Here is a 17168-nt window from a genome sequence, read left to right as displayed (position 1 = left end):
CTAGGGGGGGGGGTGGAATTGGTAATGTGGATAATGTGCTCCTTAGCCGCACCGAGTGTTTTTACATATTTGCATTATCCTAGAAGAGTGTAAACCCAAAGAAGTACTTTGGTTTTGCTGCTATACCTAATCAATTCATTTCTCTAAACCTGGAACAGACTTGATAAATCATACCCAACAACATTGCCTTGGTGACACCACATTATCTCTTTTAAATATTAAATTACACCACAATATCATTCATAGGATTCAAGGACACTGCACTCCTTACTTGCACCTCATAAATGCATATCACTTGTCAATATATAGATCTTCAGGCAGATAAACAAAGATGCCAAATGTTTGATGCTTGGAAGAGACTTCCAATTTGATCAGAGCAAGCATCAAAGAACACGTCTGACCATTTAAATAATTATAACACATCCTTCAAGAGAAAAGTATTCAACAAATTCTTTCACATCTAGGTTGTACGGGATTTACGATTTAACTAAACCTCTTCTAGCTCCTGTATAAATCACTCCAACTTGTGGCTTAATGGGTTTGATATCTCGCAAAGCATTAGAGGTCTAGCACCTGATCCCTAATGTTTTGCAAGATATCAAGCCCATTAAGCCGGATGTTAGAGAAATTTATACAGGAGCTTTAAGAGGTTTAGTTAAATAAAATCCAGTACAATCAAGATGTGATAGAATATGTCGAAGCCTGCCTTCATTTTCTCTGGAACGATCTTTCAATGTTATTAAATGGTGAGGCATGTTCTCCTCTTGTGAGGGTTCAAATTGCAAGCCACTTCAAGCATCAGAGCAAATGGTGACTTTGCTCATGTATCTGCCTGCGGATCTATATGTTTAATAGGGAAAACGGAATGATATGAATATAGTGCACAGTTCTCAACTACTAAGAGTTGATCCTCTACCTGTATTCAACTAGTAACAGCCGCCTCCAAATCTCCTCCTTTTCCCGCTGCTTGCTCCTTCTGGTTGACAAGTAGAAGGTTGCCTGCCAACATTTACAATATGCTGCTTAACCCGCGTTTTGAAACACCTCTGGCAGTCTTGCTTATCAGAATTCTTCCAAATCTGAAAACACAGGCAAAGGCATCCGTGCCCCGTGAGGCGAACTGTCAAGTCAAGCATAGAACGGTATATACTCATTGAGGAAAATCAATCACGACAAATTTGGTGAACAATATATATGTCACCAAAACTGTCATGTATGCTTAAACTTTCAGTGAGCAGTTAATGACTAAGGTGAATGCTTATCAGTCCAACCGCAGATATAACCAGCATCGCCAAAACCTTATATCCTCTTGACTTTTAAGGCCGAAGAGATCACCTAAAGAACGAGTATGAACTGCAGCATTCCGTCAACATCGCAGTCAGCTACATTTCAGTTCTTAAGCTTTGAGGAGTGCACCCTTCATGTCCATCACTAAATAATTGAAGTTCCAGGGCTGGTTTTCAGTTGACCAGGTGTTTTCAAATGAGAAGCATCCTTTTAGCACGAGAAGAATCAAGATGTAACACACTACACAGTATACACATGTATAAATACTCAAGCACTAATGTCCAACCAAGACAGGTTGACAACCAGGTCTAAGAAGCAGTTGTGGTAATGGCAGAACATTTGCAGTAGAGGAGAGCTTGAGAGGATAAGTATCTTCATTCTTAGCAGGGGGAGCTTCATGTAGAGGAAGCGGAAAGGAGATCTTCAATAACCATGTTTTCGTTTTTTCTGACCTCTGCCAGCAGAGAAAGAGCCAACAGAATGCCATGAATTAGCAAGCTCTCGGGGAATTGCAGCACCAGATGTTTTAAGAGTTTCAACAAACTCGGGGAACAATTTCTTATTCTCTTCATTCACAAAGACAATTGCTGTACCTTCCTCTCCCATTCTAGATGCCCTTCCAACCTGGTGCACATACTCCTTGATGGATTTTGGCATATCAAACACAATTACTTGTTTCACAGTCAACAGATCGATTCCTCGACCCAACACCCCTGTGGCCACAATAACAGGAACTTCTCCAACTAGAAATGACCTTACAATTTCTCTCCTATCCTTCATTGATTTCTCACCATGAATTGGCAGTGCTTTTAGCCCTGTACTTACTGTTATTGCTTCAGAAAGGAGATCTGCTCCGAGTCGAGAACCCACAAATACAATAACTGGTGGCTTGTAATGCTGCTTGCTCATCAAAATATCGAAAAGCTTTTGCTTCTTCCGCTTCGAGTCTACCCAAATCGCTAACTGCTTGACAGCCTGATTAGGTTTATTTGGCTTCCCAACAGAGATGACTGTGACCTTTTTCGCCATTGAGCTTGCCATCCGCTCTACTTCTTTAGGAATTGTTGCAGAATACATTAACACTTGAGGTTGAGACAGAGCCGTAAAAATCTGCATCACCTGCTCACGGAAACCTCTTTGGAGCATGCAATCTACTTCATCAAGAACAAGAATTGAAATAGTATCCAGTTCAATCTCGTGCTTCGTTAAAAGGTCAATGAGCCTTCCAGGAGTTCCCACAATTAAAGACACTCCCTGCTGGATGCGGTGGAGCTGTCCTGCCATGCCATCACCACCTACCACCAATGCAGTTTTGAAGGGCAAACCTTTCCCGAGCACCTTAGCTTGATCCTCTACCTGTATGCAGAGTTCTCTAGTAGGTGTGAGAACCATAGCTAATGGTTTCTGCTGGTTTTGGAAATGCTCTTCATTAACTTTTGCACATCGAGAAACTATAGGAATTAGAAACGAGCCAGTTTTACCGGAACCAGTCTCCGCTGAAACAAGCAAGCTTTGCCCTGCTAAAGCAGAAGGGATTGCTTGCATTTGGACAGGAGTTGGCATTTCATAACCGGCAACTTCAATATTCTCGAGAAGCTTCTGAGGTAGCTTGCAGGAAGCAAATGACAAGACGGGAGGCGCTGTAGTGTCTCCCTTCACAACAATATCAAGTTTCCTTCTCAGAAGTTCAGTCTGGTCAGTTGTTAGTGGTTTCACTTCAGATTTATCATTATCCCTAACATAATAGCACTCATCAGTTGCAGGTAACTTCACAGGACATGGACGAGCAGTTGGTTGCCGCGATTTTGCAAGCCGCGACAGCAATATACCTTTGCATTCCAAGCTGCAAATATCATCATCAGTCTCGTCGCAAATGTACTCACCATAGCGGCCACATATAACACATCGAGGCTCGCCCGCTAACGCTTCCCTTTGGTCCCAACACCTCTCCTTCACATCATCCTCTGAAACAGACATCAAAGCAGCACTCCCATTAGCACTTAAACCATGTTCTTGGTAACACCATCGGCATACGAATAAAAGGGTAAAACAAGTACCAACATAACCACACAAAAAAGGGGAAAAAGAAGCTGTATAGTGTTTTTTCCACCTTATTTTGCAGCTTTCTCTTGAAATCTCAAACCTTTACAGCATTTCCTCACATTCTTTCTGTTTAAACTAATGTTAGCCATAGTACTTTCACACAAAGCTTCAACTCAAGATCTTTAACAGTAAATTGCTTCCAATAAGTAAGCCTATCAACACATAGTCAAGGAGCAGAATCCCCTAATTGGCAATTGCTACGCTAATTCAGCAACTAAAGCTGATGATCAATTTTTTTAAGAAAAAAATGATCTTGGGGTTTTCAGGAAATTACCTGCGGCATTATTATCATTTTCTGCAGCTACCGAACTTTCCATGGCTCAAATACTCCAAAAACAAAGATCCTCAATAAATCTGAGTCCTGTAAAATTAGAAAAAATTATTAACCAACTCGAAGAGAAAAAAATCAGAATTAAACATAGATTAAAAAAATTCGAAAATTGGAAGAAACTCAAAAATCTAAAGACCAACTACGTACTTCTCTTCTGGGTTGCTAATAATGATTCAATTTTTTTTTTTCTTTTTCAGCTTCTGGGGCAATCGGAAACTATATTGTTTGAGATCCGGGTTATCGGATCTTAGATTGGGCTTCCAGGTTGAAAGTGGAGCTAAGTTTGGGAATATTGTTAAAATATCATGGTATAGCCAGTTTTCACACTGGTCAATGAAAAATAGCCAGCGTTTACCAAGTCAATGAAAAATAGCCACTATTTTGCTACAACAGGGACCGGTCCAGTATAATATACGGGAGTTCTGGTGCATTTGTGTACGAACTCCAGCATATTATGCTGGACCGGTATACTTTGCTAACTCCGGTAAAATTTGCGGGAGACTGGAGCACCAGTGCTCCAAACTCCAGTATATTATACTGGACAATTATACTTGCTGGAACTCCCGTAAAATTTGCAGGAGTTCCAGCATAATTATGCTTGAACTCCCGTAAAATTTGCGGGCGTATTTTTTCGGATTTTGAACAGTGTTTTCGCTCAGATTTAAAGTGGCTAAATTTCGATGACTTTTGAAACTTGGCTATTTTTCAACGACCAGTGGTAAATCTGGCTATTTTTGAATTTTACCACTCGTCGTTGAAAAATAGCCAAGTTTCAAAAGTCATCGAAATTTAGCCACTTTAAATTTGAGCGAAAATACTGTTCAAAATCCGGAAAAATACGCCCGCAAATTTTACGGGAGTTCCAGCATAAGTATGCTTGAACTCCCGTAAATTTTACGGGAGTTCCAGGATAACTATGCTGGAACTTCCGCAAATTTTACGGGAGTTCAAGCATAATTATGCTGGAACTCCCGCAAATTTTACGGGAGTTCCAGCAAGTATAATTGTCTAGTATAATATACTGGAGTTTGGAGCACTGGTGCTCCAGTCTCCCGCAAATTTAACAGGAGTTAGCAAAGTATACCGGTCCAGCATAATATGCTGGAGTTCGTACACAAATGCACCAGAACTCCCGTATATTATACTGGACCGGTCCCTGTTGCAGCAAAATAATGGCTATTTTTCATTGACTTGATAAACGCTGGCTATTTTTCATTGACCAGTGTGAAAACTGGCTATACCATGACATTTTAACAATTATCGCTGTAACCCCTTTGTTTTGGATAAAATGCAAAAATCCTAACTTTACTATAAGAGGTAAGATTTTATAGGCTAATCCGATCCATGTTAATATTGGTATTTATAGATCACGAGTTCGAGCAATTTAATCAGTCACTAATGCTTGCACCAGAGTAGGCCCCTTGCCATGCAGCCCTATCCCGGACATTGCGTGAATGTGAGATACTTTATGCACGGCATATGCCCTCTTTTTTTTTAGTTTGTCCACAGGTGCATCGCATTTACTAGGTGCCTAGAAAAACTAATTTAGACCCGGTGTTTATACTAATCCAATGAATACACATATATATGTTTTATTCATAGACTTTTATCATTTAACCATGATCAAACCTAATGTGCCTAATTTTTCCCAAGGAAAAGAAGTGAGGAATATTATGGATTCAACATTAGGTTAAGTCAAAGACTACTTTATACCATCCAATTGACCGCTTGTTTGGATGGTTGTTACATATCGTTTCATAATGTATCGTATCGTATTGTATTGTATTGTACTGTATCGTTTGATAAATACAATGTTTGGATGGATTGTGTCGTTTTGGCGTAGTTTCATGATCACGCACCTGTGATATGATGAATAAACTTGCAATATTATAAAGAAAAATTATGATACGGTATATAAAAAGGTAGGGTAAATGATAAAATAAAATTATTTAATAATAATGAAGGGTGAGATTGAGAGAAAAACACAAGGAAACGACGCGACCACACCAAATCGGTCGTTACATAAAGTGGCACATTTCATCGTTACGTAACGACGGATTTAACGATACGATACAATAAAATTTAAGTAACAATCAAAACAAACATTGTATTTAAAGTAACAATACGATACGATAGGATAGGTAACAACCATCCAAACAAGCTGTGAAGTTCAAATGGCGAAAGGTGAAGGAAGAATAAAAGAATTTCCATTACTAACGGAAGTGGCTCGTCTTTGCTTGCTGATAGAGAAGAAACTTCCCGACTATCTTTCAAAATAAATGAGCAATCACTCTGCAATAAACACAGACTAAAAGGGGAATCACTCAGCAATAAACACATACTAAAAGGGGTCAAACACTGCATTTTGGAATGTATTTGTGATGATTAAGAGAACAACAAGACCATTTGCCAATGACGAAGTTCGTGATGGGCTAAAATGGCCAAAAAATACTCTTAACATGGTATGAATTGTCCGTTTTGGGCCAAGCTCGCACGATTTTTTCCAAAATGTCTCACACCATTAAGAGATCCCTGCCTTATATGTAGGCTCCCAATCTGTTGAGATACCAATGTGGAACTTTGTTTGCATACCCAACGGCTCTAATGGTATACTAAGTTTAATAAGGGGATGTCACCCTGCCCTATAAACATCTGCTGCTAGAGATCCTTTGGCATATAGCAGTTTTGATTGTACGAACTTTTGAAAGGTACATGGAAATTTGAATATAAGTTACAGTTTGACAATATTTGACTATGATTTGAAGTTTTAACATAGCAGATTGGCCTTAATCTGCCTATACAACTCTTGATCACTTCTTTTTGGATCCATCTACGCGTACATGGACGAAGAGAATTTTGTTGTAGCCCCGTGAAATTCTGATCTTGTCATCGGTATATCTGCATTATACAAATGGAAATAACAGGATTTATTAAGCATAACGATCGACGACAAACAACAACAACAACAAACCCAGTGTGTTCCCATAAGTGGCGTCTGGGGAGGGTAGTATGTACGCAAACCTTACTCCTGCCCTCGGAGGGCAGAGAGGCTGTTTTCGATAGACCCTTGGCTAAAGTAACGATCGATGACAAAGTATAGCTAAAATAGTTAGAAAGCCGATGTTATGTCTGCAATAGATATCTTACAGTATTTCTATGGTGAACTTGCTTTCCATTTCAACTGGAATTCCATAAACTCCAGCCACGAATGCTCCATCATCCATTATAACATCATACGTGTTACTACCAGATTTCCTGAATTAGAAGCCAAGCAATTAAGCTTAACGACAGCAGAACTTAGCAGTTTTAACTTCATAAGAGAACACTTATTCTTTTGATTTTCTCTAAGGTCGTACACCAAAATTAGAAAGTCTTGGCGATAGCTACAAATCTTAGTTAATGATGAAAAGCATATTGGATCAGTTTAATGGAAATCTTAATATACTCAGATTCTATGTAATTGCTTCATTAATATGACTGGAGACTACGATAATTTTCGAGTGGCATTTAGAAGGGGACTTACTCATATTTTCCAGTCATGGAGAACCTAATCCCGAAGAAAATTTCGACCAGGAACTTCAACTGTCCATTTGGTTTGACAATCTAAAAGAAGAACATCGCAAATTCAGTATAAAACAAAATAAAGCAGCAGATGTAAGAGAAAAATGAAAAGTCCTATGCACCTGCATGCCCATGAGACCATTGCCAGCATTCTCGACCCAACTATCTGTTTCAACCTGACAAAAGGAATGAACACAATAATTATATGACTGAATTTACAATTCACGAACAACTCAGGTGCTAAATGAGTGAAAGCTTAATTCACAAGAAGAGCTTTACTCAGCATAATTAAAAGTATATGCTATCCCCTATTTTAAAATCCCCAAGCCGCTGATAATACAACAACACTGGTAGAACTTATCTTTTCTTCATTTGCCATAGGCTTTAACTTAGACCCATAGCATTGCGGCCTACTTATGTTCTTCTAAGAGGTGAATATTTTGTCTTAAAACAGTGTTAACATAATATCTTTCATCTTTGTCAGGTAATAATTCATGCTGACTCTATTCAGAAGTCCATTTTACATAGTTACACAGGCAGTGGCGGATCCGGGATTTTCACTAAGGGGGTCAAAATATAAAGAAGTAAATCCAGGAAGAGCCAAGGGATATCAGTATGTAATATATATATATATACATAATTTTCTTTTTTGCCTAGATGTACAGTGTAATTTTCCGACAACTGATTACATGTGGCTCTGTACACTGGCACCTAAATCCTTTCCTTCTCTTTCTCGAAATTTTGGGTTTTGTTTAGCATGTTCAGAGTAGCTTCTTGAGGAGGAAAATCTCACTATCTATCTCATTCTTTCAACAGTTCGTGGTGGCACACATTTGTTGTGCTCTATTAGACTGTATCTAATCAGATACTACAGTTTCCATGTGCTATAAATTGCATTGTTTACGACTACCTTTCACCTAGTGAATATCGATCTTATTCATAAGCAAGTATAGAATGGTCTGCTTTTGAGCTTTTCCATTATGCCAAACTTTTGGCATTCGAAAGGGAAAGAGAAGTTTGAGTGGACAGATACCTGTGAACTCCATATCATTTGCCACTCTCCCTCAAGTAGTTCCAATTCAGGATTTGCTACATTTTGGTTCAAGGAAATAAATTCATCAATTGCCTGTTAATTTCACAGCACGAAAATTATTAGCCAATTGAATTGAAAGATTGTAGACCATTTATAACAGAATTTTCACCGAAAAGTAACATCTGTACCTTTTCAACACTTGTACCAGTCGAAATTGATGAAAGCAAATTTTGTCTTGGTTCAGCTTCCTTTTGTAGCACAAATGTAGTTCCCTGCACTATAGCAGTATAGCTTGTGGCCCTTAAACGCTTAACTGATTACCCGTTAAAAAGGAGCTGTGAGATACAGCTTACTGGCTAATATTCATGACGTATATCATATACCAGTGAGGAAAAGCAAAAACGATCATTAGCTAATTATTACGCTCTCCTACCTTGTTTCCTCTTGAAATACGGAGATTTCCAGATGGAGATAAATACGTCGTGTCTAACCAGCCCTTAGCTTCATCTCCCAGAAGTCGAAAAGGTACAGGGTATGGAACCTTGACGGGTAGAAATTTGAACGAAAAGGCTGCTCTATCAAATTGGAAAAGAATTCGTTTTCCATCTTTGATCGTTGCAAGTGCCTGAAGAAAAAAAAAAAGATATATATATTCAGTAAGATATCAATATCAAAGAACCACATTACTTTCTACTTGGATGTTTTCTTCTTTTTAACAAAAATATTACAGTTTGAGCAGAAATGGAATAAATTTGATAGGACAGGCATCGAATGTTTCTGTAAACTTTAGAACAAAGTCATATTTATTCAAGAAAGTAGGATAAAAGATTCATACCTCTACTTTCAGCTCACCTATTGCCTCAGAAAACTTTACGATGTTGGATACACGTGGATCATTCGTTCTAAGGAACACTTCTTGAAACACACTGAATGAATCTACCCCAACAAAAGTTCTCTGCAAAGTGGTGTTCAAGTTTAGGCTCGGATAGGAAAAATGACTATTTAAAAAACCTCATTAACGCTATAATTCTGTTCTTTTTTATCTTTTGGCCTGAAGAATACATAGAAGATGTTTGCTGGCTTTATAATGCAAGCTCAAGGTTAACGAATTAAAATTCTTTCATATTTTTTCATACAAAAAGAACAAATTAGCTCAAGTGCTTATATTCCATTTTAGCACTCAATTCAGCCCCATTAGATACGATTAATAATCTAGGTTTACTGTCCTAGTTGACCTTGTAACATGGCTTTACTTGCACAAATTGTCGGGTTCATGATTTATGAATGGTTAAGTCCAGAATCCATATCACGATATAGCTACTTAGCATCTCAATGAAATCAATGTTCACCACTATTTCTTCTTTAGAACTCTCTAGCCTGAAATTTGTCGCCAACGACATAAATGTAGACAGTCAATTGTATAATAAACCAAAAAGTACAGCATGTAACCTGAATAGGAGATGCTGATCCTGGCCTAGTCGTGAACATCAGCTGCCACCGCCCCTCAATCAAACTCGAGCTCGTCTATAAATATTGATAACCAGTTTCAACATCACAAGGCAAACGTAAAGTTGCAAACTTTCAAATCAAAATTTATTTTTCTTAGTCAAACATAACACAATCAGAAATTGCAGAAGAATTACTATTTCAGTATCGATTTTTCCTTCAGATACAGCAATAGTAAATGTTATAAACACTATCCTTATTAGCCAGCCTGGCATGGAGATTAGCCAATAACACCACCAACTTATGGGCTCATACTATGCTCTGTAGATATTCTCAAAAACCTAGTGAAAAGGGATCCTTTATTTGGAAAAATATTATCAAAGGATGGGAAATTTGCCAAAATGGTAGGTCCTGGTCTATTCACCCCTCTTCTTCCCTAAACTTATGGGAAAACAAATGGATCCCAAACTCTAACAATCTTAGAAGCTATGTGATTGGACCCCTTACCAAAGAAGAGTCCTCTCTTAATATAAGGGACATAAGATTGGGAAACAACTGGATTCTTAATAATCTTTCGTTAGACATTCCGCAGGAGATAAAAAGTAATATTATATCCATTAACTTCCCAGGTGACTGTAATAGCGACTCTCTAGTTTGGGATAAAAATGGTAATGGGGTTTTTACTACTAAATCGTGTTATTAAATAATTGAGGGAATCACCCCTTCTTCTCTTGATTTCAATTGGATACGGACCTTGCACTGCCCCAACAAAATCAAATTCTTCCTGTGGCTTTGTTACCATAATAAATTACCCTGCCGTAGTTATCTATCTCGTATAGGTATTAACATAGACGAGCAGTGTACAATTTGTCGTAAGGGTCCAGAAACTATCTCACACATTTTCATCACATGCCCGTTGGTCCAACCTCTTTGGAAGGAATTAGGAGTTGATGTAAGTAATTTCCATACAAACAACCAAAATTGGCTCATGTACCTCAAGGAGAAGAACCCACACCTACCCAACAAACTCCTTTCCTGGAGCTCTTTGTTTCCTTTCTTAATCTGGAACATTTGGTTATCTAGGAACAACAACAATATTAATAACACATCCGTGCCTATCTCCTTAAAAAGGATTTCCAACCAGTCCATTGATGTTAACTTACTTACTGATCGTGAATCCAACTGGGATAAAAAAATTAACATATCAATTAGTTGGACTAAACCACCTACTGGCTGGTATAAATTAAATATAGATGGAGCTTTTGACAAGGCTAAAGCATCTGGTGGTATAGGAGGAATAATTAGAAACCATCATGGGGACTGGATGATAGGGTATGCTTCAAAAATTACTCCAAAAACTCCAATTCACGCAGAGTTAATGGCTCTCCACCTGGGGCTTATCATTGCAAATAAAAGGAAGCTTCTTCCTTTGGAGATAGAGACTGATGCCACTCAGGTAATTTCATTCATCAACAATGGATGCAAAGCTTATGACACTATTATTAATTCATACAGGTTACTTCTGGCTCGAATGGACCAAGTGGTGCTACACCACAACTTCAGGCAGGGGAGTGAAGTCGCCCACAACCTAGCAAAGCATGCAGAAATCTTACCAGCTTTCAATAAAATGGACGTTTGGTCGTCTCCTCCACCTTTTGTTTTGGCCAGGATGCTGGCAGACAAGGGTGGTTCTAGTGTTGTTAAATCTATTTCTGAAAAGTGTTGTAGAAACCTTGCTATGCTTGGTGATCGGCATGCTATGCATGGATTATCAGCTACTGATCCTCAGGATCAGACTTCTATTTTGTATTAGCTAGTTTTAATATTATGAATAAATATCTTTTGCGTCAAAAAAGTGGTATTACAATTAACAAGTCTAAGGAGTTCCTAAATCCATGAAAGTGAAGCTGTATTGAAAACGATACTCACTGGTTCAGAAACACCTTCTGATCCTTCAAGAACTTTAACAGCGCGTTCAACCTCCTGCATAGTCATAAAAATCACTTTAAATTATTAATCTCAGCTAACAATCCTGTGTATTATTTGTTTCTTGCATTATATCACTATATTATCATATGGCTGTGCCAAATAACCCCTAAAAGATTAAAATTAAAAAGAAATCATAACTCATTTATATGGGTAAGTTTACTTATATTCAACTCCATTTCATAATCCATGTACTCAGGGGCGGACGTACTTTGACTCAATCATCCGACACCGCTTGATCGAAACTTTTTGCTAAACATATGAATATCTAGCTGATATGCAAAGATGAAAAATATAAAGTGGCACTGCTTTACACAAAAAGCTCTTAGCTCACTTGGTCGGGCGCTGCAACTTTCTTATGGAGTACATGAGTTCGAGTCTCTGTAGATTCGTGTTTTTATTTATTTTAGAAAAAATTTCCCCATATATTATATATGCTAAAAAGATAAAATTGCCTATAGCATTAGAGCCACAATAAATAATTTTAAAATGAATTGGAAAAAATTATTTAGTATTAATTCTAATGAGACTTTTTTTTCCTCGTAACGAGACTATTGTATTAAAAAAAGAAATTTGTTTAGTAGAATTGTAGTAATGTACTTAACTGTGTTTTATTCATATATCACATATTGTATTTTTTAATTTTTTATATGATATCTTTACAACAATTGGTTCATCTGATTATATCTTTAAATGTCGACACCGGTTACACAAAATCCTGCGTACGCCCCTGCATGTACTCCCTCTATTCCATTCTATAAGGCATTCTTTCATTTTTGGTCTCCAAAAAGAATAACATGTTTCTATATTTGAAAACTCTTTAACTTTAAATTTTTCATTTTATCCTTAATGGCATGCTCTTATAGCCATAGAGATCTCATAAAAGACCATAAGTTTTAAAGGTTATTTTGTATGCGCCAAAAGTCTTTAAAAAAAACAATGTGCCTAATCAAACACATCTATATAAATGAAATAGATGGAGTATTATATAATATCCATATTATAATCTATCATTGTTGAAAGGGAGCCTTGAAGCAACGGTAAAGTCGTCTCAGTGTGATCCATAGGTCACGGGTTCGAGCCATGAAAGCAGCCACTAATGCGTGCATTAGGGTAGGTTCTCTACATCACATCCCTTAGAGTAAGCCCTTCCCCCGACCCCGCGTGAACGCGAGATGCCTTATGCACCAGCTGCCCTATTATAATCTATCGTTGTATTATCTTATCATACCCTTGGTGTGCAGCCCTTCCCCGGACCTTGCGTAAATGCAGGATCCTTTATGCGTTGGGCTGCCCTTTATTGTATTATTATCACCTTAATAAATTATAATAATAACTACGTCTCAGTCCCAAACTAGTTGAGGGCTACATGAATCCTCACTCTCCATTTAAGTTCAACCCATGTCATTATCATACTAAATAAAATAAAAATGGATCAAAAAAATTCAAGCAAACTCATAATTCGCGTATATCACTAAACGCTTCAAAATCTATCACTAAATAGAGCAGAGTTAGAACTAAAATTCAGAAAAAAATAAAGAATTGGGAAAAATGTGTGAGAACTGACTTGAAGTTGTTGAGGAGAAGCATAGCGACCACGACCTTGAATACCAATAAGAGCTTCAATTAGGGCATTTTCTTCATTACTAAATGAAGAAACTTTAGCTTCTTTTTGGTCCACAACACAACATACTAAAAATCTCTTCTTGTTTTGCTTTTTCTGACCAAGAAATTGCTTGCAATAATTATTTCTACTTGAATTTATGGGAATTTGAGGCCTAAATCGAAGACCTAAATTCCCAATTTCCATTGTTGCCATTGTTTGAGAATTTTGGAGGGAGGTGTTTGTGTGAGTGATAATAAACCGTTAAGGACAGCCTCAACGAACTTTTTCAAGATTTTTCTAGTATTTGATTTGCTATTATTGGGATTTTCTTGTCGACGTGGAGAATTGTTTGCTACACACGTGGCACATGTAGGTCATGGGAATATCTAGAGAAATAGTTCCTTTATTTGTATTTTTCCAAAAATCACGTTTTAGCCATAAAAATTGAATTATAAACCTTTAGAATACAAAAAAGAGTTGTAGGATCTCTTCTTGCTCTTTTAAAAAAAAAAACTAAAAAGAGCAGCTCAGTGCACGAAATATTTTGTATTTACGTTAATGAGGGACCTAAAATTTTGTACAAGCGAGTTCAGCCAGAGATCGCGATAGTCAATTGTATAAGTGCACCAATAAACACCATTGCGCAATGCTCTTTTTTTCTGGTTCCATCACGACTTCAAAATGAAGTCATTTTTTAAAAAGTTGGGGAAATAATTCTTTCAAACGTTTAAAAAATTTATCTATATAAATTAACAAATTTATTTCAGAAAATTTAGCAATTTTAACCAAAAAAGTGTTTAACCAACTTATAAATCGCATTATAACTCTAAGAAATATAACGTACGAAGTTACAAACGGAAGACACAACAAATAAGAAGTTGTAAATTAAACTAATTAATCCAAAATGATTAAAGATGAAAATATTGTACGCCAAGCTAAAACTTTGAGTATAATACAAATTAACAATTTCAAGATAAACTAAACTAAACTAAATTTAAAGATTACAAGTAATTTCAATAATGCACTCTCATTCTTTTAGCAAAACTTATGAAAAAGATAACCAAAATTCACATTGTAGAGAGTTTTAAATTTTTTTGAAGTAAAATGAAGTTTATAAAAGTAGCAAGAAATCATAAAAAAGAAGAAGAAAAAGAAAGACAAGTAAAGGAACGGCAAGGCAACAAGCCAAAAATAAATAAAATAATATAGTCCTACGTCTATAACAAAAGTGATGAAGTGGAAAATGAATTCAAATGTGTATTCAAAATAGACGCTTAGCAAAAGGAGCAAAGTTAAACAAACGACACTTCAATTCAGTACCTAAGCTGAGCTTCGAACTGCCATTCATGGGCTTATTTTGAACCCACTTGACCATTATTCTCAACTTCTGTTTGTGTCATGTGGGTTCAAGTACATTAATATATATCCTTTTTGTGTTTTTTTTTATGAAATTCGCAACTAAAAATAAATAATTTTTCCGATGAAGCGGGTTCAACTGAACCCCCTTCGAATAAGGTGGCTTCGCCCCTGGTTCATTGTGATGACGCGATAGGTCATCTAGAGTTTTAAACCTTAATTTGTGTTTCGAAGCCTCCGATAGTTTCTTTTAGCCTTCCTCGATATACATGCGCAGTCCGGGTCTTTTTTCGGACAGGTTTTTTGTTAAAAATTGATAAAATATGAAATTATGCCTTAAAAAGCCATTGAGTTAACTTTGGTCAATATTTTGAGCAAACGGACCCGGATCCGTATTTTGACTATCCTGGTGGGTCCGTTTCATGATTTGGGACCTGGGAGTATGCCCGGAATCGAATTCGGAGGTCCCTAGCTTGAGTTACACTTTTTGTCGAAATTTGAAGTTTAAAGGTTTAAAGACTTTAAGAATTTGACCAATGTTTGACTTTGTTGATACCGGATCTGGATTTTGGTTCCGGAACTCGGTACAGGTCCATTACTATTTTTATGACTTGTCTGCCAAATTTGATAGGGAGTTGGTTTGACGTGATTCGGACGTCCAGTTACTAAAATAGAAATTCTAAAGTTTCATTGAGATTTCATTTGATTTGGTGTTCGATTAGTAGTTCTAGGTGTCATTTTGGTGTTTTGATCACGCTAGCGAGTTCGTATTATATTTTTGGACTTGTGTGCATATTTGATTTGGAGCCCCAAGGGCCCGGGTGAGTTTCGGATAGCCCACCGACCTTTTTGTTCTTTAAAAAATCTGATTTTTGGACTTCTGCTGGTTTCTGGTGTTTTCGTCTTCGTTATCGCGAAGGTACTCTCGCGATCGCGGAGAGTGAACTGGGCTGGGGTAGAAATTCCTTCATCCCGAACGCGATAGCTGGGTCGCGAACAAGGAGCAATGGGGGCATTACCCTTCACGAACGCGATGAACACCTGATGCAGTGATTAAAACAGTCCCAAAAAAGGGATTTTGTTCATTCTTTCAAATTTTCAAACTTAGAAAACCTTAGAGGCGATTTTTCCTAGAGCTCTTTTTCCCCAATTCGTTGGTAAGTGTTGGCCTAGAAGTTTTGAAGAATGACAAATGAACTCAGTCATGGACCAGGTCCATCATGTGAGACACAGTGTTTATCAACCTATACATGTGAGATACACGTGAAGGAGATAAGTCTCAAGGATAAAGCAGCAATATTTTCTGAACTGATCGAAAAGGTTGCATGTTGGATAAGGAAAGAAAGTATCCTTATGGGAAGAGGACACAATCCGAAAAAAGGATAGAGTTGGAGTTTGTATTGTTCAAGGACTCAACTTCGATGGAAGATCAGCAATTGAGTCTCAATCAAACTCTGATTACTAACTCATTAAATAACAGTAATTGTTCTCTTTTACAGGTATTGCACAAACGCAGAAGTGAAACTAAATTGAGAGCAAAAGAGCGAGGAAATTTTGCAAGCAATTTATGTGAGATTCAAGTGTGCATTCCTGAAGCTACTTGGACAAGATAAAAGAACCAATTCCATTGTGTTTATTCTTATTCTAGTTCAATTGTAGTAGGTGGTTTAAAGTTGTACCTTTCCAGCTTTTGTAGAAGCAATTATAATAGGTACTTTGAGTATTCAAGTGATAGGCTAACTTGAAGGTGTCGCAACAGTTGAGGCTGTGTGCCACACTGGGATTATAGTTTAATCCTTAGGTTTACAAGAGTTTTGTAAATGCTGTTTTGGCTCAGTGATTTTAGTGGAAGTTTGGAAAAATCCTACTGAGTAGTAGGTCGTGGTTTTTTCACCTTTTGAGCCAGGTGTTTTCCACGTAAAAATCTCTGTGTTCTTTTTTTTGTGCACTCTTAATTCCGCAAACAGTAGTAGTAAGTAGACCTAGAAGAACCAGGTTCTTCTAGAGCGAAAATTGGGTACCACACAAATCACCCCCCCTCTTGTGTGGTATTGACGTTTAGAACATCAGTAAGTGATTCTAACCTACTTTCTTTCAATTTTCCATTACATTTCATAAGATTTCAACCAAAAATCTAGGATTTTCATGGTAGACATTGGGGATTTGGGTAGAATTAGGGATTTTTATAATATTGGAATTTAAACCTCAAATTGGGGTTGAATTTCGAAACAAATTATATAACCAGGCTCGGGGGTGAATGAGTAATCGGGTTTTGGTCCGAATTTCGGGTTTAGACCAAGCGGGTCCGGGAGTTGACTCTTGTTGACTTTTTCAATAATGATCTAACTCGAACCTTTTTCATTCGTGGGTAGTTCTTAAGGCTTATTTTGAATCGCTTGGTTGATAACTTGCTAGATTTGATTGGCTCGGAGGCTTGTTCGAAAGGTAAAGTCGTGGTT

The 17168-nt window shown here is 37.3% G+C and overlaps 2 protein-coding genes across 2 annotated transcripts; both read right to left on the bottom strand.

Annotated features, from left to right (window-relative positions):
* LOC109223415 (DEAD-box ATP-dependent RNA helicase 41) lies at positions 139-3972 on the bottom strand. Its single transcript, XM_019387716.1, has 3 exons — positions 3869-3972; positions 3665-3751; positions 139-3251 (listed from the first exon to the last, which is right to left on the bottom strand). The coding sequence occupies exons 2-3, from the start codon at positions 3705-3707 to the stop codon at positions 1711-1713; spliced, it is 1584 nt and encodes a 527-aa protein (XP_019243261.1). The 5' UTR covers positions 3708-3751; positions 3869-3972; the 3' UTR covers positions 139-1710.
* LOC109223414 (probable plastid-lipid-associated protein 12, chloroplastic) lies at positions 6042-13635 on the bottom strand. The gene is made up of 11 exons (XM_019387715.1): positions 13315-13635; positions 11691-11744; positions 9765-9839; positions 9151-9270; positions 8749-8940; positions 8504-8587; positions 8316-8408; positions 7405-7458; positions 7245-7324; positions 6869-6976; positions 6042-6619 (listed from the first exon to the last, which is right to left on the bottom strand). The coding sequence occupies exons 1-11, from the start codon at positions 13564-13566 to the stop codon at positions 6532-6534; spliced, it is 1200 nt and encodes a 399-aa protein (XP_019243260.1). The 5' UTR covers positions 13567-13635; the 3' UTR covers positions 6042-6531.

The sequence above is a fragment of the Nicotiana attenuata genome, chromosome 3 (genome assembly GCF_001879085.1).
Source record: "Nicotiana attenuata strain UT chromosome 3, NIATTr2, whole genome shotgun sequence".
In the NCBI taxonomy this organism is placed as follows: domain Eukaryota; kingdom Viridiplantae; phylum Streptophyta; class Magnoliopsida; order Solanales; family Solanaceae; genus Nicotiana; species Nicotiana attenuata.
Note: the sequence above shows the minus strand (reverse complement) of the source record. Positions and strands in the feature narration are given on the sequence as shown.